The sequence below is a fragment of the Oryzias latipes genome, chromosome 22 (assembly GCF_053564925.1).
Source record: "Oryzias latipes strain Hd-rR chromosome 22, Olatipes_Hd-rR_3.1".
Taxonomy (NCBI): domain Eukaryota; kingdom Metazoa; phylum Chordata; class Actinopteri; order Beloniformes; family Adrianichthyidae; genus Oryzias; species Oryzias latipes.
The window spans coordinates 13,732,940-13,758,536 of NC_136258.1; the positions used below are offsets into that span (position 1 = coordinate 13,732,940).

Here is a 25,597-nt window from a genome sequence, read left to right on the forward strand (position 1 = left end):
TGTACTCCTGAACTGCGGGCTCAGACCCAGGGCACCATGGCAATAGCTGACTGCACTCCATATATTGGGCAGCCTTTGTGACGATGGAGCAGGCTTGAATGATGAGGACCTTGAAGCATGTGGAGCACTCGTCCTTCGTGAGCTTCAGAGGTTGTCATGGAGCACAGAGAAGGGCTGCCTGCTTCCACAGGATGTTGTGAGCGCACATCAGTCCAGCACTAAGCCTTATGAAATAAGGTAAGGTTCCTAGATTTTTTTTACATTTTGTCTTTATTTTATTATTTTTGTTGTCATACGGATGTTATGTCATGTTCTTTCGTTTTTACCTGCTAAATGTATTGCAAAAATGCAATAAATGGGAGGTTGTATTCATGTTTTAAGTGCACAAATATCCAGATCTACAATTTGGTGTTGTGTTTCTGTTTTTAAGACATCGGATATTATGTTTAGACATATTTTAAATTCGCAATAACTATAATATCCATTAAAGTAATTCAGAACTCGCAGTGCTACAAATCACAAATATTTTTTCCCCCTAGTACTTTCTTGAAAAATGATTTGTAGGGGGAAGTAGTTTAGTCGTCCTTTTTTTGTCACTCTTTCTTCTTTCTAAATGTTTTCAGATTACAGTCAGGCTTCCCTCTCCTACAGCTGTTACTGAGATATTGTAAGCGATGATTTGAGCTAGTGTCTCTCGTCCTAAAAGCAAAAGGTCATGTTTGGTGTCACCTCGCCTGGTAACACTGAATGGGTGAATGTCATGAGTAAATTAAAATGCCCTATCTTCCAGTCCTCTGGATAATGAGTAGTTTTACTCTGAGCCAAATCCATGCTCCGCTTCACTACTCTATTGATTTCACTGAGACTTTCTGTGACATACTCATTTCTAAAAGACAATTTGCTCTTCCCTCTGGAGATGCCTGTTAACTTAAATTGACCTTTTATCCAGTTTTTCAGCTGGAAGCTTCATCACTTCTCGCCCTGTTAAGTGTTTACAGGAAATCATCAATAGTCCACATTCAGTGTCACACAGTCTTGGTGGTACAAATGTGTTATCTTTCATATGTTTCAAACAAACTCTTTTTTTTCCGCCGCTGGGAAGTTTTCCTAAACTTTATTGTTGTTTATTTTGTGGTGCATAGTCAGTGAGGAAGCTTTTCTGTCTCTTCATGCATCCCAACCCCCACACTCGTCACAGTGCCAGCCTCCCGCCTAATGCTGCTCGTCTGTGGGACCGCTGGTTCAAGCACGCCCTTGTGCTCAAGGAGCATCGCGTCCTCAGCACTGAGCGCTTGGTCCATCTGTTCACGCCGCTGCTGCTGCAGCGTCATGCCACCTACAGCCAGCAGGTAGCGTTAAAGGAACGTACACTTGTGGAGGCACATAAGAGAGGTCACACAGATATAGACTTTTGCTAGAGCAAATATAAACACAAACTAACTGCAAAAAAATTAACATTTGCATCTTTTATCTTTCTTTGCTGGCACTAAATACCTTGTTATTGGTCTATTATAGCCACAAGCTTCTGAACTATCCAATTACAAATAAACTGCTTACCCCGGTTATTGTCTTTTTTACATCTAATGCAATTTATTTGTCAAAGAAACAGTTGTTTTAAAATTAAATTTAGCCAGAAATAAGTCAATTTTCCAACTTTGGTCAGCTTTAAAATTTCCTCTCAATGACTATACTGGTAATAATATTTAAATAAAAACTTAGAGCCCAAAGTGTTTGATCAACATGTATAGTGTGCTTTATTATCTGCAGGAATGATCATCCTTCACCTGCTAATGCAGGTTGTTAGTTTGTGCAGACTCATCTTATTGGGCTTTTTGTGGCATTGAGGTCTTGCTGCAAAGCCCATAATGCAATGAGAGGCAAATAGGGAGACTGTAGAGCCTCTTGAAAATATGACATAACAAAAGAAAGAGTGGTACCACCACATTAGTGAGTCCAAGTGCATCAGGAAAAGACCGAATGAAAATCCTTCTTTCCCTTTATCTGTCTAAGTCTTGCTCCGTCTATCTCTCCTATCCTCTATTTCTTCATCTCTCCCTTTATGTCTCCCTCTGTCCTGGTACAACGGCTTATTCTCCTACACAAGAGGAAACCGAATTTCCATTCACGTCTTGCCACGCAGCCTGGCTACGACGGCAAATGGGCGCATGCAGCTCGCATGCACACACTCAAAGAGGCCCTTTGAATATTCAAGTGCTAACAGTTGCATTCATTGATATTTAAAATGCAGTGGATCTGCGAGAGCCCTCAACTCACGGTACATTTGACTAAATCTGGAAAAAAAAAAAGGGAACAAAGAGCGATATCTGGGACAAGGATCAAGACAGTCCTTTTTGTCCAACAACATCAAATCCCAAGTGGCAAATTCAGATTGGCGTGTTTGCATCTCTTGTTCTCTGAGAAAATGAAAGCATGTGCATTGTCTATCTTGTCTGTGACTTACTGATAAAAACTTACAATGTACTTAAAGTTTGTCACTGTCAAAGTCCTCCTGATCATCCCCTTCATATTAACATTCATTAAAAGTTGCAAATGACCGTCTGAGGCTGAGAGGTATTCTTTGATCACAAAAGAGGGATGGTGATGGTAGGGTTTGATATGGGGGAGGGAAAAAAGAGGAGAGAAAAGAAATCAGTGTGCGGTATCTCCCTGCTCCTCATCTCCCACAGCCGATTCTCTTAATTGTGTATCCTCATCTCCACAGAGATAAAAATGAGCTGGAGAGGGTGGATGAGAGTAGTTTGTCTCAGTCCTCTCAACCTGGAGGGAAGATATCTGGAATGTGGTGCACATTAACTGCAGTGTGATTGCATTCTTTCGGCAACTCTCTAATCTCATGCATGAAAAGAGAAGCAGAGAAAAAAAAAAAGTGTGATTGGGGCAAATTATTTCAAAAGTGTGAAATAATCTTTTCTTTTTCTTTCTTTTTTAGTAAACGAGTTCAATAATTTGAAGTCACTCCTCCTTTGCAGCAGGAAACCCTGCTGCACATCCAAAATGAATAGCTGGCTTAATCATTGAGGGTGCAGTTTAACACATGCTTCCCAAAATGAGAACAATTAAGAGTATGGTTTTAATTTGTGTTGCTTGCAGGCCAAAGTGTTGCTGAGGACACTTCTCTCCTGCTCCAATGAGAAGAGACCCTCAGCAGACGACAAGAGTGACTTATCTTCTTTGTGCAGTCCTTCAGCTGTGGCCGACAGAAATGCAGAGCCTGTCGGATCAAAACAGAAGCGGCAAATCCAAGGTAACAAAAAAAGGGAGTAGTGCATCTTTGAAAATCCCCTTTTGTGTGATTAGACATCCCAAAGATTAAGCCTTTGCATCACCTTGCTATGTGTAAAAATGTTATTCGGACGGGTAGAAGTTGCTGTTATTTTTGCTTATACATTTTTACAAACTGCAGGAAACTAGAATTGTCCTCTGCTCAAAGAAACCGATTCCCTTATTGAGCTATTTTACGATCCAGTTTTTATAAAGCCTTCCATTCAGAGCTAAAAAGGACCCCCCGTTCCTATTTCTGTCCAAGACTCCCTTCCTCCCTGCCATTGCGTATGCGCTTCCCTTTCTTACAGAACTACAAAGAACTGAAGAGGACAGCCCGGACGAAAGCTCTGTGGAAAGTGGTCCTATTAGAGGTAAAAAGGCATTGCTGGTGCCTCAGCCTTCACACTGTCCTTATGTTGTGGTTTGTTTTCTTCCCACTGCAGTGAATAATGGCCTCTTTTGCACAATGGCTGAGGCAGGATGATCAAGGTGAATCCAGGGTCAAAGTCCCACCTGAAGAGCTGCGCTAGTTCTCTGTAATTATCTCTGAGAAAACACTAGCCGTGTTTCCAGTCTTGTCTGCTGCATTTGAGCAAGACACTTAATTCGCTGTCCCAGCATAATGTGGTTGCTTTAATTGTCAGGGCGCCAGGGTGGGCAGCGCCAGAGATCTGTCGTCGGTTCTCATTATCTTCTAAACAATACTCCGGGCAAGACTGGACTTTAAAAATACTAGATGTAACGGCCTCCTGGAAACAGTCGGCTTGCCCATCCCTTGGCTGCACCTCTGAAATGTAAAGCAGTCCTACGTTTGCCCAGAGCTCTCACATATCCAACTGGGTTTTTCATGTAGCTGCATTCCTAAGGTGCACAGCCAGCAAAATGAGTCCAGTTTTCAATCGCTGTACTTAATCAAAAGAGTCATAGTAGCTGTAAACAAATAAATAAATAATGACTAAAGCTTTTTGCAAGTGAAAGGATTTTACTGTGCTGAGTGACATCAGTGTCAAAATCCAATACTAAGATCTGGGAGAACTGATAGTAATTACAGAGAAATGCCAGCCTGTAGACCACATGTAAAAACAGTGGCTGGCTATGAAGTGAAGAAAGCTACCTAAATGAAGGAGATTGCTATGCACTGTAAGAAAAGCACACTTTTGAGAAAAGTAGTACTAAAACTATTCTAAAAGTTTCAGATTTAGTCACTGAATATCACAATTATGTAGTAAGTTTGTATGTCTCTAAATCAGCTCCCATTAAAGTCTCACTCTGATTTATTATAAAAGTGCTCCCTGTTGACTTTCAATTATGATTAGGCCAGTTTTAGCAAAAATCAAGAAAACCTGTGTCGTTGTAGGCCATAGTTTCTGCAGAGCGGCAGAAGTTCGTTAGAAATTGGCCGCTCGGTTGTAGGCGGGACTGTTGAAGTCAAATAAGCCCACCTCTTCTTCCTGTTATCCATCTGTTTGCACGCTCTCCCACCAGCCCCTTAAAGAAATATTGGAGCTATCCAGCTAAACAGTTTTGAGCCAGATGCCAGCTCAGACGAGGAAAATGCAGACGTACATGGATCTATTTGTCTAATAGTAGATGCATGTGGAGCTGCATTTTATCAACTGTTCCTAAATCACAACACTTTGAATAGAAGAAATTGTCGGAAATGCAATTTTATGCAGAATTTTATTTATACATCCATCATGAGAAAAATGCTACAGGAAAGTGTGAAAAACACCAAAAACAGATTTTTGGTGTTTATTTTTTTTGTCTCGTAATTGACTCAAATGACATTTTTTTATTTTCTTCTATTAAATTTCTTACATGAACCGTCATTGCCAACCTAGCCTTAGATACCGAGGCAGTGTATGATGCTGATTGCTTTTGCGTGGAAACTGTTGCCATATCCACTACTCAGTAGGCTTGACTCAACAGCTTAGACGACTGATCAGTGCTTTCACCCGTTTGATTGAGCGTTAAGTCCAGAAAAACCTCAGCTACCGAGGCGTGCTGTCTCATCAAACACAGAAGCCTCTAAAAAGTTGGAAAGGTTCTGAGCAAATATTTGACCTTGACTTTGTGTGTGTCTGTGCTTGTCCATTTGTTTGTCTGCGCCCTCAAATAGAGTCAAAAGCATATCAGTCACTTAAACAATCAGCCATGCAGGAGGGGCGGTTGCAGCAGGAGGACGACGAGGAGGAGGAGGAGGAGGAGGAGGAGGACTTTCCAGGTAAGGCTCCTTCTTTATCAGCAGGGTAAAAAGCAATTGGAACCTGATTATTTGTCATAATGAAAACCTGTCATTGTGATGTAAAGTAGAGCAGTCTAATTAAAAGGATTTAATTAATTTTTTTTTTCTTTAAGTGGGCTTGCAGTTAATGATGAAACAGTTTACTGCAATAGAAAATTTGAACTCTTTGAATTCAGGGATGCAGGGGATATTACCTGCATTTATGTACCTAAATGAAGAAAAATTTGTAGATTTTCACTTGAATTGCAATTTATTTTTCTCTAAATGGCAATAAAGGTTATGATTCTGAGTGTCTGTTGACTTCTTTCATCTGATTTTTCTCAGTTAAACTGAAGCTGTACTTAGATGGCTGTTTATAACAAATCTCTGCTTAGTGACAGAATACTCAAATGCAGTTCATTTAACTATTATACTCTCAAATTAAAATTGAATGCCCTAATTGCAGTTTTATCAAATGATTTGATTTGAACTCCCAAGAATGTATCAACCTGTTTATTTAACAATGCATATACAGATATGTACTAAAGTGGATGGAAAAATCCCTCTGTTAATGAATGAAAACCCCACAATTAACACAGAAAATACCTAAAACTAATTCTAGGTGATGAAATCTTTCTGACCAATGATAATTAGCATTGATTTTGAATTGTGGTCAACAAATGTTTTTTTTTTTTCATTTAATAAAGAAGCCCGGACAAAAGTGTTTTGAACCCATAACTTCATATTTTGCTGCACAGTGCAATTACAGGATTTCTGCAGTCGTCAATGAACTTCTGGATCTGTCAACCTTTTTTTTTTTTTTTTTGGATCATTTGATAATGAACAAACTAACTTGAGTCACTTCAGATTTACCTGTAAAAAGTTTATTTTCCTGATTTTACGTTTCAGCTTTTTTTCACAGATGATTCACAGGATGTAAATTAGGCCTCGTAGAAAGCAATTTCAGTCAAATCCTGTGTTTTGCTTTAGGTCTGAGATATTTTAGGCATTATTTTTGTAAAGATGCACCCTCTGCAACTGTGACCAAGCATCACATTCTGCCCCAGAATGCTTTGATGGCCCTGAGGTTTCACTGTAACCCACTGCTGATATCCCATGATCCCTTTGTTTATACTCTCCCCCGCTAGCCTACAGCCCCTCACAACCCCAAGCTAACATCAGTGGCGCTGCAAAAACGGCGAGCATATCCTATCCAACTGTTTCGTTTCAAACCAGATTCCAGCTAGGCCGAAGAAAACAAAGACTTTGGCCCGACTACTTAACTAACTGCATCACAACTGAGTTTCTCTGCTCCTGATCCATCAAAATTTGGAAAACAAAATACCGGTACTCAGAAATGCAGTGTTAATCTTAAAATATATTATTTATGTCCTCCCTCATCAGAAAGATCGTGTTAAAAACACCATTTGTATTGGAGTGGGTATCAAACCTCAAAATTGTATATCTTTTGTGTTTAAACATGCTTGTCAATGATTTTCTTTATAATTTCCTAAAGCAACCTTCCCTTTTTTCCCTCTATGCTCCATGCTGAACCCATGTTGTGAACCACACTGTTCACAACATGACAACAAACTTCACACTGACTATTGTAAACCCCTGAACATGCCGACTGACTATTGATGACACCTGTGATGCTAATTTTGAGACATACCTTCATTTAACATGTCCCCATGGTCACATCATCTTTAATCCTAACTAGCATTGTTGTCCAGGGCTATTTTATTATTATTATTATTTTTTAAACGGTTATGATAAACAATTTAATGTCTTGTATTGGTGGATTTTTCAGTTGAATATATTATTGCATACACATTATTTTCAGGTAATTTTGGTGACTCTGTGGGGCTTTTCTTTCATCTACCGATCTGTACCAAGAATTTTTCTTTATGTTAATCCTATGTCTGCTCTATGTCAATATCCAGAATGTTGAGAAAGTCTTCTAAAGACTGTGGTGTGTCTCATCATAACTTTCAATGTAAATATGCATGGTAAATTAGCTAGTGAAGAGATCAATCAAGAAATCAAACGGTTTTATCTGGTCCTGTTTGCTCTTTAAAGGAATAAATCAGGGCCATGAAGAGGACCTGGGGAGGGCCAAACGCTCGTCACATCAAGACCCTTACCCTGGGTAAGAACATTGTTATTATTCAGCGGGCCACAGGAAATGGGCCACCAGACACCAAAGTGGTTGATGTACATTTGCATAGCAGCTCTCATAATTCCCTGTTCATTTCCATAAGATCAAGGGGGCGCCACCCATTAACTCGCTTACTAAGACAAAAGGCCCCTAAAGCCCCTCTTACTCTACGTTAGCTAGGTTCAACCAGGTTTTAGAATCCAAAGAGCAAATCAGCCGTCACAAATATAAAATTGAAGGCACAGCACGCCTGTTTTCAGTCTTGTGGTCAGAATACAAAAGATCGTGTCAAGAAGAGATTCACTGACATTCTGGGGGGGGGGGCAGTTTGACAAGGACAAATGTCCTTTCATTTGTCACCCTTGAAACATTATATAGGTCGCTCAAATCAGAGCTTTGAGTGGCTAAGGAAAGGATATCTAATTCTCAATAGCTCCATGGAAGAGCATTTGAATATCAACACAACTTCATCAAATCTGCAATTGCATTTCAGGTTCTCGGAGCACCTCTTCACTGCAAACCCATTTGGGCTGTGGTAATGGTTGGGTAAACGTTATGAGGAATAATCTTCTCTGATTTCGTGTGATTACTGGGCACCACGCTGACAAGAGGGCAGAATTTTGTACCTCCCTGGCCTGGCAGACAGGCGCTCCCCGTCCACTTATTAGTCCAGGAAAGGGCTTAATGGCTTGGCTCTATTGTGGTCCATGACTGCTGATGTTCGCCGCTGCCAGCCCCACTGACCAGCCTCTTTTATAAACATGAGCCAATTCCCTCTCAGGTAGTTTTCCTTGACAATTGTACAGGACACATTATGTGTGATCAAACAACGTTAAGAGTACAAAAAGGACTCAGACTCATAAAATGTAATTATTAAACCTAAAGTATATATGAAAAGAAAGTTATTTGTAAAGAAGATGGCACATTCCTGAAACTATAATATCGTGAAAAATTTGGACAGCTGTTGAACATGGAGTTACCTTCAAAATCTGCTCTTTGGTCAGGGTACAGCTTGCTGTTTTTTTTTTATTTTCCTCCTCAGTGCCTACATTTAAGGATTCCACTTACCACAGTCACTTCTTGCGCTTTATTGCATCCACAAGTGGCCTGGAAGCTCTGCACTTCAGCAAAAGCATAACACTGCGGCATGCTCTTGCCCCGTTTCTCTCCCCTCGTCTTTGCGTCTCACTCTCTCGTGCCCTTTCTCCGTGTCTCTCTACCACTCCTCCTCTCTGTTTTCATGTGTTTCCCCCGTCCCCCTCTTCATTCTACTTGTTAATTATTTGCTTTATTTTGTCAGCGAGCTGATGAGTCACTTCAAAAGAGGAATGGAGCTGGACTCAAAATACAAAAATGGCTTCCTCTCTGTTGTCTTAGACAATAATTATGATTTGCTGGTTAAGCCTGGAATACAGCAGAGGGATTGTAGTTTAAAGCAGAGGCTTTGGTGCAAAAAATGCATTTATAGCCCTTTGTGAAGCTCCTCATTATGTGTGGGCTCGATTCATTAAGTAATTGGTTTGCAGTTGTTTACATGAGTATTAAGGCCTTCTATTCAGGGCCTTTGAGAGATACATTGTGCAAATGTTGCATGTTATGAATGCCGAATGAGAGGCGGGGGGCCAGTCCTATTGGCCAAACACTGCTCCCGGCTGAAAAGCGAGAGAAAAGCACTGGGTGCTGCTTTGCATAGCAATGACTAGAGCCTTAATAAGCTTTACAGATTAAATACATGCAGTCTATACAAGATGCAAAGAGATACTCCTAACACATTTATATGTGTTCATTTCACTATTATAAACTTTGAGAGAATTGGGTCTTTCATATTTTTTTTCTTTTTTTTCCCTCTCCCACACAGTGTTTTTGAGTGAGATACTTTTATGGTATGTTCTATATATTGTATTATAACTTGTAAAAGCGACTGATCTGCAGCATTTATTAAGGATTTTTCCATTATAAATCTGTTGCAGTCTTTGTAAGTAGCAAAGTAAAATCACTCTGTGGTTGAGTGGGGATGAAAGGAATAATGCACGAAGGAGTGAGTCTTAATAAGCAGCTGCACTCCATGTAAAGGCCACTTGTTTCCCTTTGTATGCGATTGCATGCCACGGCTTCCTCCTGTGCAAAAAGAACGATTGTGCACCTCTTTACTACAGGCATTTCAGATGCCACTCCTGATTGTTCTATTTTGAGTTTTTTTTTTAAATAATCTTCAAGTCTTTCAGATAATTTCTCAAACTTATATGTGTACACTTCCAAGACAAAAATAATCAACAATTAGACAAACTTGCCATCGGAGAAGTTGGTCATTGTGCTCAGAGACAGTTTGACCAAAAACATTGACTTAACAATTAGCGGTTTATCTATTTGCTCTGGACAACAGGATGAGTACAAGCATCCGACCTCAAATCGCTCTGTGTCAAAATCAGAAGGTCCATCTCTCTCCACCTCCCTCATGGGAAAAGCTGTGTGAATCTCTGAGAATTCAATGGGAGCACAGATGGAGAGATGAGTGGGACATAAGCAGGCACGGGTAGGTAAAAAAGGAAAAGATGATAAAATACAGCTGAAGATGGAAAGAGACAAAGAAACTAGATAGAAAAGGTGGTGGATGTAGGTTAAACAACTAATATGTCCTGTCAGTGAGCTAAGAAATGCATTCAACAAGGAAAAGTATGAGGATTATTCAAGTTGTTTAAAACATTTGGGGTACAATATAAAAATGTGCATTACAATCCAGTTTTTAAATTCTAATTTAAGAATACAAATAATGTAAGCACGCAGCACAGAAACTCCAATCAAACGAGGTTATTGTAATAAATATTAACTTTTCAAATTTTAATATTTAAAATTCCTTTTTTTTAACCTAAAAATCTTGATGAGTGCATGTTTTTGTCTGCATTAAGTCTAAGGTTTTTGACTGCAAACTTTGTAACGATGTAATGCATAAGTTAAAAAAGGAGAGTTTTGTCAATCAGTTTTTATGTTGATATTATTTTTCAAGCTTATGTTGCTGCAACTTCACCTACCTTTATTGTGGGATGAAAGACAAAGACTGTGAGGTGAGGGGAACTATTTGTCCTCTGGTTCTTGCTCTGGCTGTCTGCACTAGACTGCCACCAGTCACAGGCAGAGCAAATCGTCTGGAAATCGTTTGTCCAGAAATCTTCCTGTCAGCTGCAGTACTCACTCACTACCAGCAGAGAGCACTCACATGTTAAGAGAGTGCCCACTCACATTGCACTCAAAGTTGCCTTTCAGTGTTTGGCCCCATTGAGGGCTGCATCCCGTTAGCATTCAGGCCTGGTACAGTACATCTAAACAGAGCCTAAACAATGTTTCTGCCGGGTCACAGCCGGGACGGGAGTAGGAGTTGATGCAAATGATGTGATGGGTCTCCCTTTACCTGTAGACGAGCAAAGCCAAGCAAAAGTGCTATTGTGCTATTAGGATTTTTGTGTGGGTGGCATAAGTTAAAAAAAATCCAGAGTAAATAAATGTATTTTTATATATATGTATATATAAATCTACCTATTTGGTACTATGCAGCTCCCGGTCAGGAGAATCTTCTCTGACAGTGCTTTTATTCTGTTAACTTGGGAGTTTAACAGTAAGTTTAGGTCACTTAAACAGAAGTTTAAAAACACGGTTGATTACAGTTGATTATTGAAAAGGTTTTGTTGCTGTTCTTATACTTAAAAAAACAACTTATTTTATTTTAAAAATAGAACTTTTCTGTAGTTTCTGTGATTGAGCTGAAATTATTACACAAATAAGGGGTCATTGTGGGAAATCCTTGTAAAGCACTTAGAGCTTAGAGAACCGTAAAAAAGGAATAAACATATACAGTGTAAAAAACGTTATTCTTCTTAACTTGTCATATTTATGGGTCAAGATCTTAAAACTCCAGCACATCTCTTAGATATCACCACAAAAAAGGGAAAATAAGAAATTAAAAGTGAAATTAGTGCTGTTAGTCTGTTTCTAAAATATAATCAGATACTTAAAAAAAAGAGCATCCAGGCTGTTAAAAGAATCAAGTTAAAACCTTCTGGTCTGCGATGGAATGAAGTTGTGTTATGCATAAAAAATTAGCTATTTATCATGTATTACTCCCTGTAATGCTCTAGCATCGGCAAAGATGAGGAACAGTCAGAAGATTTTAGAGGAATATAATTTGAAATCAAAACTACAGAGCTTGACATTTAGTACAGGCCCTACTTGTTACTACATTCAGGACAAAGCAAATGATCATACATTTTCCAAAATATGATGCATATATTCTACAAAGTTATAGTGTTGCTGTATTAGACACATCATTCATGCAAAACATTTTTGACCTAAAAGTTGGTTAAACAAGACAAGATTTGAGTAAAACATGTCAAAAAGTGATAGATATCTACCTACAACCAGTTTCTGTTCAATCTGTAAGTAGTTCATTCAATTTTTAAGCTTATTTGAACTTTGACATAAAGAGAAAGCAAATAGGAGATGCTTCAAAAATATCAAGATAACTGTAAGTTTTATAGTTTTTGGCATAATGTGCACCTCTGCCTATCAGACTGAAACCCTCTGGTCATCTCAGTCTTACATATTCAGATCATTGCCTTAATTAAGGGAAACTCAGGAGAAGATAATTGCCATAAATGTTTATGGAAACACATCATTGAACTGGTCTGATCCAGACTGGCTCTTTGTGAAAATAGTCCCATCTTGAAAGCAGTCCTGTTCTTTTATGAAGCAGAACCGTTGACTTTCTTTCACGAGAGAAGTAAATTGTTAGTGTGATAGAAAACAATAAATAGATGCTGATGATATGTTTAAGTGTGTTAAAGTCCTTTTTTAATGCTTACTGTTACAAGCCCTTCATCTGATTCTAGATTCTATTCGTACCAAAGTCATTTTAGGAATAGTTGTTTTAGTTTTACAAACAGAAGACTGTACTTCTATTATTTTGGACTCAAAAGTGTGTTGCAGTGCAAGATTCTGTTTATGCCCTGTACACACCTTTTACCAACAATTTGTCAAACAAAAACCTCAATTTCAACTGAAACAAGCTTGTTACCTGCTGTCCCTTTTCAGGCAGGATGATGACTTCTGCTCCTTTTGCTGTTTGCTTCTGCTTTTTTCCTACTGAGCGCTGCTTTCATTTTCTTGTCATTTAAGTGCCAGAGGTTTGGTTTTCTGTCTGAAAGCATGCACAAATCTTCCACTTGTCCTGTAGGAAGTTCCATCAGCAGATGAATTTAAAGGTTATAGTCTGATGAATATTCTGGGCTGGTGGTATATTGTTTTTAGCACAAAGCAATCTGCTCCCAGTTAGGAAGGCGAGGTGCGTCTTTCTCCCTCATTCCGTCTTGAGTGGCGCATGGCAGCACTATATAGTTTAGAAGGCAGAATCTGGAGCAGAGCCAAAGTAATTTGGTCCTTATACTTAATGTACAGTCACATGTGCCAAGATTTAGCTGAGGGAGAGATGAGGAGATGAGGGTGATTGAGAGGGGGACAATCAAAAAGGTCACTGGTTTGAAATGATGCTGGCAGATTATGACTTCTTTTTGCTGGAAGAAAACTCTGCTTCATTTTTGGGACTATTGCCAGGGGAAGAGTGTCAACACAGCGTTGATGCAGACTCGGATAAGCCATACGGATATGAATGCTAACCTGGGCGATGATGAAGATACGTTGTCAAGTCCTGAATAGGCTCTGTGATGATGTAAATTAAGGAAGGGGGCCTTTAAGAGTGGAGGAGGGCCTTATTGCATATGCATCGAGGTAGATCAAAGCCTTTTCCGAGGTCACACATTTACATAGAGATATGACCAGAGCTATGGGAACCTGGCAGCCCCGTCTTTGGACTATTTTTAAATGGGCTTCTTTTAGAAGTGTTTTAGCACAAATAAAATAAAAATTCTCTGCATCAATGTCACAGAGCCAAGCCAGTAAATTTAAATCGCTGGAATGAAACCAGTTTCTGTTTTACATTTGTGCCCAATGGTTTGTGTGTGTGTTGTTTTTAAAACATTTTTTTAAACATATTTTTTTAATTCACACTCTTACTTATTGTGTATTTAATGTTTTAACTAGTGGCAATTAATACTTTCTAATCTGTTATTCGTACTTCAAGTATTTGATTTTACATCTATGGATGATAATTTGTCGCTTTAGGTATTGTTTTGTGGAAAAGTTCCTTCTCAAAGAAAGCTTAAGGTAATAACTTTACAAGGCTACTGACTGTCTTTGTTTTTTCAGAAGAGGAAACTCAAAGGCCCCACAATCAAAAGGTGAGTGTAGACATTGGCAAATCCTTCCCATTGGTTGCATAGACACAATGTCAAAAAAGGTTAATTATAGAAAACTGATCACAACAAAGAGGTTCGTGTGTTGACATGTTTGAAATTATAGTCAAATGTATGCTTCACAAAACCCTTGGTTTGATTAAAATTTTCTCTGATTGCACATGTTTTTTTTTTGAGGATGTGTAAATGGAAAAAAAAGCAAATGACCTTGAAGCCAAGTTCAAGTTACTGAAAGCTTCTTTTGAAGCTTTCTCAACTCCCCCAGCAAACAACTAAAACCCATTTAAGGGAACATTCTTCATCCTCATGTTTTGTTTTCCCTAAAACTTGGGGGAAAAAAAGACATTTTGAGGATTTTATTTTTTCTTCTGAAACAATACCAGGAGCAAACATAATTGAATCATTCTGCTTTAGAACTCATTTAAATATTTCTGCATGCGTGAATCCCTCTTCATAAAAAGAGTGGGTTTTTTTCCCTCTGAGTGTGAGAGACCTATATTTTTAGTGACTCTGACTCTCAAAACCCAACGGCTGACAACATTCACAATGAAATAAGTTTCTTAACTAACTAAACGTATTCAGCTACATTTCTACTTAATTTTTACGTTTTGCATTTGTTTGTTTTTTTGTTTGTTTTAGGTTTCTGGCTGGAATCGGATGACAGCAACTCAGAGATTGAAGCAGTCTTGCGTCCTCAAAACTGACAACCGTCATGACTGATCTCTCCTGTGAGACCCTTCAAATGTGCTGCATTATAAAACTGTGCATCTAAAGATCAGATTGACTCTTGGGAATTCACCTCATCGGCATCCTTTCAGTGGCCTGCATTGTAAACCGTACAGCATGATATTGTAAAAACAAATAATAAAGTTGACAGCTCTCATTCTAGGTAAAGAATGTGAAGAGTTGTCCAACGCACTGATGTTAACCCTGCTTCAGTCTCTTTATTTGAACGACTCTCCCAGCTCATAATAACAGCTCGAAATAGATTAAACTGATCTTTTAAAGCGATTTGTTTGCACTAGGCTAAAAATCATGCATTTTGAATGCTGCAAGCATCTCCGAGTGCTCTGCCTCCAGTATGCTCGAGTGTAGTGATGTGAGTCACCTGTAAAATGACAAAGCACAATGGCCACTCTGCACGCTTCTGTTCGACCTGTGATCCTGTTGAAGAGGCGCATCTCCCAGGGCACCAAGTGATGCAGGGATAGCAAACTCACAATATTTAGAGCCTCCAATAAATGCTCTCATCCTCACAGCAACTCTGTTAATATTTGTGATTGTGCTTGGTTATAAACAGGCCTGTTTACATTCCTTACATGTTAAAAATAATTCCCAGATGAGATGGAGAAACCACACAAAAGAGTCCAGTAATTCAGAATTTTTCAGCACTTTTTTTTTTATCTATTAATAACTGTGTGCTGCTGTGTGGGAGGTTACATTCCAAGCTTTACATTTATAGTTCATTATTTCCAAAACTGCCATTGTGGGATGTGGTAAAAGTCGCTGGCATTCAGTGTCAGTGTGATTCCATTAGTCAGATTCTGGTGACTTTACATGCCTGAACCTTTTAAAGTAGGACTCCACATTCATTACCAATAATGGCTTCAGACAGCCTTGACCCACACAGGAAAGGAATGGTGGCAGAGTAATTTGGAGTTTGCTAAAAGGCTCCCTAACATAATATCCAGTTAAGGAGCATGTCAACAGATACTTGTGTCTGGCAGATGGCTCACTGCAGAAGTGCAGTTACATTTTCCAAATGTGTACTAACAATAAAATACTATATTTAACAACGAAAATCTTGCAAAGTAACCCTACTGATATTTGTGAACAAACATATATTTTTTTTTTCTGAAAGAAATGAAATGTTAAAAAAAACACACACACACATATGGATACTTTAACTTATAAATTAGCTGCTCTAATTTAGAATTTTTTTTAGCACATGTTGCTTTTCTTTTATGATATTTGTTTACATTTTCTTTCCTCTCTTGGAGTTTTACATGGACTTTACCTAATTGTTGACAATTTTGTGGATAATCACTGTCCCATTTGAAATCACAACAGCTTTGTCATGTCTTTAAGGTACCCTTCAGTATACATTCATAGAGGTAGAAATACATGCAGATATGTAAACCTACATAGGTAGGTAGCCATAAAAGTCTCTTAAAAATTGCATTTCTCTTTTTGTCAGGTCTTTTATGTTCAGAATAACATATTTGGTGGATTATATAAACTATACATTTTTGGAAATATTAGCAATTGATGAATTTAAAAAGCAATACTGTCAAAAATTTCAAAGTCATCTTGGTGGCTATCTTTGTTCCCAAAAATGGCAACATTTAACAATTATGTCTTTCCCAGTGTTGATTTATAATTCATTTGAAATCCCATTTAAAGCGAGTGAATAGAAATTCAAAAGACCAAACTTGATGTTTTTCAATAATTTGCAAAGAAAATTATGTCAATATTATAGTTGGTGCCATTAAGTGTTGTATTTCCATATATTAAAGTAACTAAAATCACATTTGTATTGCTGAAAAATCCTGTCTATATGTAAATTATATGATACACATATAAGCCTTTTCTGTTTAGAACCATTGAGTTTTCTTGTTACAGTTTTTCTCCATTGGTTTGGCTCATTTCTTGAAACAGAAATTACATTCTCAAAACCACATGGACAAACCTCCAAACCACTTGGCAATTCTTCACAACAGAATGGAATTTCTCAACAATTTCATCAAATTGCAAATGTCTTAGTACATGTCTCAATGTCTCAGTACATCTTTGCAAATGATTAAGTACAGGTAGCCCACATTTAGCACAATTTCCAAGTGAATAGATCTTGTTGATCTAAACTGATTGTTGATTCTCAGTCTAATGGTTGTTCGCTCCAAAATGAGTCAGCATCATTTCATTGTGTAAGTCATCACATGCACAATAGTCTGTTCAATGGTCAAAAATTGTCAAGAACATGATACCATGAATACGATATATGAATCCCTTGGAAAATTTAAATTTATTATTATTTTGATTTGATCCCTGAAAATGAGAGAGGTCTCGTAGGGCCTCACCTACCACTATATGTTATTGTACGGGACAATGTGAAATCCACCGTGGCCCGCTCACCCTAAAATCCTTTTTCTTTTTTTCAGTTTTATACAAAATTGTATTCTGTTAGCTATACAAAAACAGTACAGTAACCACTGTCAATAAAGGGCCGAGCTAAGACTGAAAGGTGGACATGAGGCATATTTCAATGGTCCTCTGCAATAGTGACTAAACATCTAATCATTTTGACTTGCAGTGCTTACACAATGCCAAAGGAAGAAAGTATTTTGGGGGCACTGACTGTTTAAATGGGAAAGAAATTTAGTTTTGACACATGAGTGACTTGTTTTGGGAGAGATATGAGCTTTTGCAGGTGAACCATGGTGTTGTGCTGAACCATCCACATTATTTTGGCAAAAGCACCAAGAGTGTTGAGAACGTCCGGTCTGCTTCAAGAAATGATCCAAAGCAATTGAGAAGAATCTTTGCCATTTTGTGGCTCTGATTCTTTACATGGGAAAAGAATTTAGTTTTGAAGCATGAGTGAACAGTTTTGGGAGATTTATTATTTTGCAAGTGAGCTATAGTGTTGTGCTGAACTGTAAGACTGTTTTGCCAAATGATCTTAGAATTTTCAGAATGTAATTTCTGTTTCAAGAAATGAGCCAAACCAATGGAAAAAAACTGTAACATAATTATTATTAAATATTGTGTAGTAAATCCATATGTTAAGGATGTAATCTTTCAAAACTGTACGATGGGTCAGGCACTCATAGAGCCCACTGGGGTGCTTGAGCTCCTGCCCTCTTTGCCTCGTAATAAAAAGTGTCCTGGTGACCTCTGTTTTTTGTATTAATATTTATAAATACCTGTTAGAGATACAAGCCAAAAATAGGTTGATACAAAATCCCACCGGAATTTTATCATAGCCATTTCCCCATAATAATTTTCTCATAATACGGGGGTTCTGAGCTGCTTTGTGGCTCTACTTGGACTCAGAGCCGCAAGAGAGACAAAGAGAGCGTGAGAGACAGCAAGAGAAACTGCTGCTCCACAGAGACCTGAAGAGACATGACAGTGAAGCAGCTTGAACCTATGAGTTCTGGTCTAATTGGTTGCTGTTCACTGATTCATTGACCCTAAATATGGTTATAAGGTCAGAAAAATGCTCAATGAGTTAGTTTTCACTTTTGGCAGACGTCTGAGCACGGCGCATCAATTCAACCCAAAGCAGATCGTGCTGGGACAGGAAGTTGGGTACCAAGTTCAAAATAAAACACTGGGTGTATTTTCAAAATAAATGAACCACAGTTATAACCAGTTTAGAGCTTCCTCACAACATGTCTGACACTACTGTGCATCAATCTTAATATTAATCTTTTAATATTTTCAGATTAGATTTGCCAAAGAGAGTTTATCTGGCTGTGAATCCCCATTTAGGACAGGAGTCACATTAGGTGTAACTGTCAGGAACTGGAGGTGTAGGAGCCAAAATGCAGGAAGCTGGGCTTGAAGGCAGAAACGTGAAGATTTAATTTAAAAAAAAAAACAGGACAAAAACTATGGAGAAACAAGAAGGAGATTAAGCAGATGTACTGATAATATAGATCTGAAAACCAGACACTTCTATACACTGAGGACAATTAACAGAAGTGAAGACAGCTGTGGATGATGACAGAACATGACCAAAAACACCACTAAAAAACTGAACTAAACCCCAGAATCCTCACAGCAACACTATGATAATAATAGATACTTTATTTATCCCTCAATGGGTAATTCTTCTATGCATTCTGACCCATCCCCTGGGGAGAGCGGTGAGCTGCAGACTAGCCGCGCTCGGGGGGCGACAGCGGGGATCGATACGCCAAGCCCTCAGTTGTTGGAGACCTGCTCTACCTGAGCTAAACTGCCGCCCGTAACAGTCAATCCTGTTAATGATTCCAGCATTTTGGGGATTAAAGTTGTAAGAAATCAGTGTTTAAAATGTTACCATCTGTATAAAACTTTATTCATGTTGATTATACCTGGGTGGTATTCCAAAAAGCAGGTTATGTGAGCGACCACGGTAAGTTTGAGGCCAAGGAAGCGGATAACCTCAGCTTTCAGTTCCAAAAACAGAGGTATGTTTCAGGGTATGCTTAGTCCCCAGCAACTCATGCTCTGAACATAACCTGGTCTGGAGCAGGTTTAGTTGAAGTTCAGTTTGTTTTCAGAGAGGTGAAGGAGCATGGCGTGTCCATTTGAAGATCATTTAGTAGATGAAGATGCTCAGATAATACTTTTTCCACGGTGAGAGCATGATAAGACCACCTATCGATGTTGTAGAGAAACTTAATTACATTAATCTAAATTCATTATTTGCTTCAGTTAAGATAAATATTTTTTTGAGTTCAGTCAACTTAAAAATAACACATAGTTTTCAGACATTTATTTTACTTTCATTCAAATTAATTCAATTAAGTGGGTGTAACTTTGGTGCTGCTGTTAGATCCGCAGCGCAAGGAATTGTGGGATACCATTCCCTTTGCCTGTCTTGATGGATTTGGGTAAAAGTGTAGGCTTTTGTCTAAATATGTTTAGTTGTAGCTGTTTTACTGAGTTATTTTACCCTGTTATGTTGAATTCTTTCTGCACCATGAGTGAGAGGGAGGGTGAGAATGATGAGGTTATTTAGCACCTCTAGTGCATCAGTATGGATTAAGAACTTAAGTAACAGTCAGAGTCATGATAATTTCATGTAGGGCATGTTCTAAATCCATGAATTATAATTTCTTTTAATTTATAAAAATGACAAAATCTGTAGCTTCCAACTTAGACATATGGGAGTTCAAGAAGTACAATAAGTTAATATGGAAAATAATTTAATTTATTTGGAATAATATGACATTTAGTTAGATAAATAGGTAAATTTGAGTTGTATAAACAACTATTGAGTTGGATAGACATAAGAAATTAGGTTGAAAAAATTTAACTCAATTACTTGTTGCCAATTAAATCAATTAATTTAAGTTTTAAAAGTTGTATATATATATATATATATATATATATATATATATATATATACATCACAATGTAATTGGAACTAAGATCAGAAAATCGTGTGTTTACTCTGTCCATTATTTTTCTCCAAGCAGAAACTCTTATTTTGCTGATGCAGCCGTATTACTTTTTGATGGGTTTATAATCTTCATTTGCCGTCATTAAAATCACTGACTGGGACTCCGTCTAGCTCTTTTGTTCTCCACGCGTTTCCATGCTGACTCCGGAAATCGGCGCTCCATTGAGAATGCTTTTACCTGCTTGCCGTGCACGCGCATAAACCTTGTGCTATCCTAGGCACTTTAACATTGGGAGTTGGGTCATTTAGACCCACTAGACAGTGCGCTGAACCTTTTTTCTTCAATGATTTGTGAACCTCACTGGTGTCCATGGATTACATGAAATCTTTCCACCTTTATCCACCTTTGTCATGGTAGGGAGAACACGTCAATGTAAGGGTGGGGTCATCTAAGATAGCACAAAAGTTAAAATAAATAACCTCCAGTCAGAGGTGTCAAACATTGCTAGTTTGATACCCTGGGCGAAACACTGCCCCCCCCCCCCCCCCTTGACTATATATGAGAACGTCAGAAGGTCTTAGAAGAAATCCATCAATAAGCTAATTAACAAGACTTCTAATTAAGTGCAAACCTTCATTAGCCATATGGCAATTGTTATTCAAGATTATACTCCTCAAAAAGTAAATTTGGTTGTATTTGGCGCCAAGTGAGTGTTACTTTTGGACACTGCGGGTCTCCAGGGAGATCTCCTCCCATACCTGGACCAAAGCATCCGCCAACTCCTGCACAGTCTGTGGTGCAACCTGGCATTGGTGTATGGACCAAGACATGATGTCCCAGATGTGCTCAATTCTATTCAGATCTTGGTAATAGGCTAGTCCATTACATCAGTACTGTGGTCTAGCAGAAACTGCTAACACACTCCAGCCACAGAAGTTCTAGGATTGTCTTGCAATAGGAAGAACTCAGGCCCAATCGCACCAGCATATGGTCTCACAAGGGGTCTAAGACTCTCATCTCAGTAAACCTGACGGCAGTCAGGCTACCTCTGGTGATCACGTGGAGAACTGTGCGGCCCTCCAAGAAATGCCACCCCAACCGTTACTGACCCACTGCCAAACCGGTCATGTTGGACCAAGTTGCAAGCAGCACAATGTTTAATGTCTGTCACATGTGCTCAGTGTGAACCTGCTTTCATCTGTGAAGAGCACAGGGCACCAGCGATGAATTTACCAATCTTGGTGTTTAGCAAATGCCAAACGTCTTGCACAGTGTTGGGCTGTAAGCACAATTCCCACCTGTGGACGTTGGGACCTCATGTCACCATCATGGAGTCTGTGTCTAACAGTTTGAGCAGACACGTGCACATTTGTGGACTGCTGGATGTCATTTTGCAGGGCTCTTGGATTTCTCCTTCTGGTTCTCCCTGCACAAAGGAGGAGGTAGTGGTCCTGATGCAGGGTTGTTGCCCTCCTATGACCTCATCCACATATCCTGGTGTACTGGCCTCTCTCCTGATATCATTCCATACACAGGACACTACGCTGACAGACACAGAAACCTTCTTGCACAGAATTCATTGATGTGTTGTCTTGGATAAGTTGCATTACCTGGGCCACTTATGTAGTTTGCAGATGGCCTCACATGGTACTGGTGGAGTGACAACACATTCAAAAGTTACAAAAACATCAGCCAGAAAACATAGGGACATACCGTAGGGAAGTTGTCTGTAGTTACCATTTATTGGAAGTGTTTTGGTGATCACCTGTTAATTCCACCAGTTGTCTATTTCACTTGCACAAAACATGTGAAATTTATTGTCAAGCACTGTTTTTTGCCTAATTGGACAGCTTGATTATACAGAAGTGTGATTGAGTTAAGGTAACATTGAATTTTTTTTAGGTGTTCCCTTTATTGTTTGGAGCAGTGTATTTTTAGGTATAAACAGTTACCATTTTTCAAAATAATGACAACACTGCTTTTTGAGGTCCTTGTGGTACAAGTGTAAATGCATAGTTTATATAATTCCCAAAATTGCCAACAAATTACAGAGCAGACCTGACTATTCTGAGTCTTTGGAATGCATGTTTGCACATGTTAGATTTGGACATGTTTTGCTAATGTGTAAGCAACCATGAGTTAAGACCAGAGATGCTCACAAGTTGCTTATTCAAGTCTATGCCAATTATTAAGCTCACATGGTTCACATCATTTTGTCTACTCTTCAAAAAGAGAACTCGAGTGAACAACAAAAAATGTAAGATCATCAGAAGTATAACAAGAATGTTCCAAGTATCGAAACAGCAAGAAAATTAATGAAGCTGACAAGCTAACAAGGAGTGGATTCTACAATCAACAACAGAGTCCAAATAGGATGCAAAAACAGGACATTAAAGTAAGAGAATTTTCTCATCTAACATTAACCATTCATAACTCTTATGCTACATTCACGCTGGTTTAAGCGACGCTTGCTCAAGCAGTCACTGTCAATCAAAGGTCTTTGTAAAGGTGCATTTAGGTGCGTCACGGGCTTCAGCGTTCAAGACTCTTGCATACAAACGTACGAAAGTTTTTAAGTCAATTTTTGGGCTCTACGTACAATGCCATTGAACGTGTGTTGAAAGACCAATCAAGGACTCTAATTCATTAATGACGCATGGGTAGCATCCTTTTTGATTCATAGAAGTGCCAATCATTTTAAAATTGCGCATGAAAGAGAAATTAATAATTGCAATTTGTGTTGGGCCGCAATTATTTGGCACCAAGTCTTTAATAAAGTGTATCGGAATGGAGCTGTAAAAGGAAAAACCTGGAGCAAGATTGATGAAATTTGCACCGCTTTGACATTTCACACCAATCCTCTTCCAATTGTAAGTACAGGCACTAGTATGGGGTGGCACCAGTCCAGTGTGCAAGCTAAAAACCCATTCAAGAACCTGCGTTTAGCATATTGACTGCATATCAAATGCCGGTTAACTGTGTACATGGAATTAATTGGCTACTCAAGAAACATAACCAGTGAACAACCGGGGTTTCAAAAGAGGAAAAAAAATCTGAAATCCTCATTATAATCTTTATGATTTTATTTTTGTCTAAACACAGCAACTAATAAAGCTGTTCTAGAAAGAATACTAAAAGTACCTGTTTTTCTGGGTAGTTAATTAAACTATTTTCTTTGTATTGAAACAGCTATAATAAATCAAGCTATTCTAAATATTATTAGCCGTGTTTTTCTACAGTGTTTGTGTGCTTCTCAAGTCTAGGGTAGATGTTCTGGAACAGATGACTGTCAGACTTTTGCACATGAACCCTATGCTAACTAGTTCTCCCAGTGATTTCATAAAGTGTGCCCAAATTCTCAAAACATGCTTTATATAATAAACCCATCCCACTATTTGCAACCTAATTATTCATCTAGAGAGGTTGTTTTGTTGTTCCTGTCATAGATTTTTGTTTTTAGGTGTTCTCTCTCACCGCCCTCTTTTTAAAATATTCATGTGGCCCCCGGGCTTTCACTCTATCTTCTGATTTAAGCCAAGATCCAGCTGATTACGCTTTTAAATATCAGCAGATGTATTCCTTAAATGCGAAAATGTTGAGATGTGTAGTGATGCTCAGCCATGTGATTGCACTTGAGTCCATTATTCAAAAATACAACACATCTTATGGTTGCATTATGGTCCATCACTTTTGGTAAAAGTGTTTCCCCTTCTCTTGATATCCATGTTTGATTGTACAGCGGTGTTGTGAAATGGCTCTTCAGTGAGCCGCTTCTGTTCTCCTCTATGCAACTTCTATGTTTTTTTAAACAGAGTAATCATTTAAAACAAGGTCATATTGATCTTTTGCCTCAATGGGTTTCAATTAAATATTCATTCATCCTGACGTGGCCTCTTTAGCAGCTTCTTTAGAATGTGCGTTAAAGAGACAAAAGGGTTTTTGCTTTGGATTATACGAGTCTGGGCTTTTTCAAAAGGATCAGGCACTATTATGTGAGGTTGAACAATCTTTTTTTAACTGATCAGTTGCATTTGATAAAATGTTTGCTTTAGCCAGAAAGCTGAGTGTCTCCAAGGCTAATGCTTTAATGTTTAATGCTATCCTTGATTTTATGAAAGCCAAAAGCATTTTAAAAAGGTGAACCTATGCGATCAATGTTCCCTCTCACATCCTCTTTATGTGCTAGTTTAAACATTTTGTGCTATGGTGGTCTGAATATAAGGTCTGAAATAGGAGTGCACTCTGAAGAAATTGATTTAAAGCCTAAAATGCAACAGTAACTGTTATTACGTAAAACATATTGAAAAATCTTTATAAAAACAGGATGGGTTGTGATCTGCCTTTTCTTTCTTTAACCAAACAAGTTGTTCTGTTATCAGACTTTATGTGGCCCAGATCATCTGACGGTCTCTGTCTCCTCTTGTCTGTGTTTTTCATTTTTATTTTTGTTGTTAATTTTCAAATATACCTTAACAAATCAGACAAGCAAACAGTAATGCCAGGAGGATATATAAGAAAATAGCAGTAAAAAGCTGTCTCAATAATAAAAAAAATGAAACAAATGAATGCATATAAACAAAATTAAAAAACAGTAAACTCTAGATCCACAAACTCAACGCACTCCAAAATACCACAAGTCTTGACAGCTCTATTTCGCAGATTTAAAATAGCTTATAATTTCAATTAACAAAAGATTGAAAAGAGATTTTTAAGATGAAATTTTGCATTTGTTGTTTGTGCTATTGTGTGTTCTTGAACATGGTGAGCATTGTGTCTATTTAAACATTGAAACATATTTATATTAACAGTTCATGTCATCGATCTTGAAAAATTAGCATAATGTGAAAATTCAATAATTATTGGAAATATAAAAAAGAGAAACTCATATACAGTAGAATCATTAAACAAATTTAAAGAAGCCTTTATGTCTTGCAATTTGGATGATTTGGGCATCATTATATAAATATTTACATGCCTACACAGATAATATTATATGCCTAATACTTTTTTATGGGGGGGGGTGATACTTTTTTGTAATTTTTGTATTGGATTTTGTAATAAGTAACTAATCAAGTAATTACAGGGCCAGTATTGTTGATATCAATACCTATATTGATACTTTTTTCTTGAAATGTTTGATCATAGAATAATTTTGGAAATACACAAACTTTTGTTATATAAGTATGACAAAACACAGGAAAGAGACTTTTGGCAAATAAAAATGTTAACTAACTAATTACAACAATCTGAACCGAATAGACATCAAATATAGAAAATGTATATTAATAATGACATAATAAAATAGTAATAAGAAAACAGTAACAAGTGCAAGATTTTTAAGAAAAAGCTAAAATGTAACTAAATTGTAAGTATAACAGCACTACGATAAAGTATAAAAAAATAAAGGCAGTGATAAAATATCAAAGTCACAAGTGAAAAAGGTAAACAAAAGCAACACTGTAATAAATATTTATTTTTTTCACCTCTTTTTCTAGGAAACCCTGGACAATATAAA

At 38.0% G+C, this 25,597-nt stretch overlaps 1 protein-coding gene across 12 annotated transcripts in view; it reads left to right on the forward strand.

Moving 5' to 3' along the window:
- Positions 1 to 14,894, forward strand: part of kiz (kizuna centrosomal protein) — a 46,023-nt gene extending 31,129 nt beyond the window's left edge. For 8 of the 12 annotated variants that reach the window (XM_078940711.1, XM_078940713.1, XM_078940719.1 and 5 more), the window contains exons 8-15: positions 73 to 237; positions 1,199 to 1,349; positions 3,112 to 3,265; positions 3,594 to 3,656; positions 5,405 to 5,509; positions 7,589 to 7,658; positions 13,920 to 13,951; positions 14,606 to 14,894. In XM_078940711.1, coding sequence (XP_078796837.1) covers positions 73 to 237; positions 1,199 to 1,349; positions 3,112 to 3,265; positions 3,594 to 3,656; positions 5,405 to 5,509; positions 7,589 to 7,658; positions 13,920 to 13,951; positions 14,606 to 14,670 — 805 coding nt within the window. In that variant the 3' untranslated portion in view covers positions 14,671 to 14,894. Of the gene's footprint in view, positions 1 to 72; positions 238 to 1,198; positions 1,350 to 3,111; positions 3,266 to 3,593; positions 3,657 to 3,728; positions 3,775 to 5,404; positions 5,511 to 7,588; positions 7,659 to 8,160; positions 8,203 to 13,919; positions 13,952 to 14,605 lie in introns of those variants that run through there. The other 4 variants (XM_078940716.1, XM_078940718.1, XM_078940717.1 and 1 more) reach the window with 3 other exon arrangements.
- The last annotated feature ends 10,703 nt before the right edge of the window (positions 14,895 to 25,597 follow it).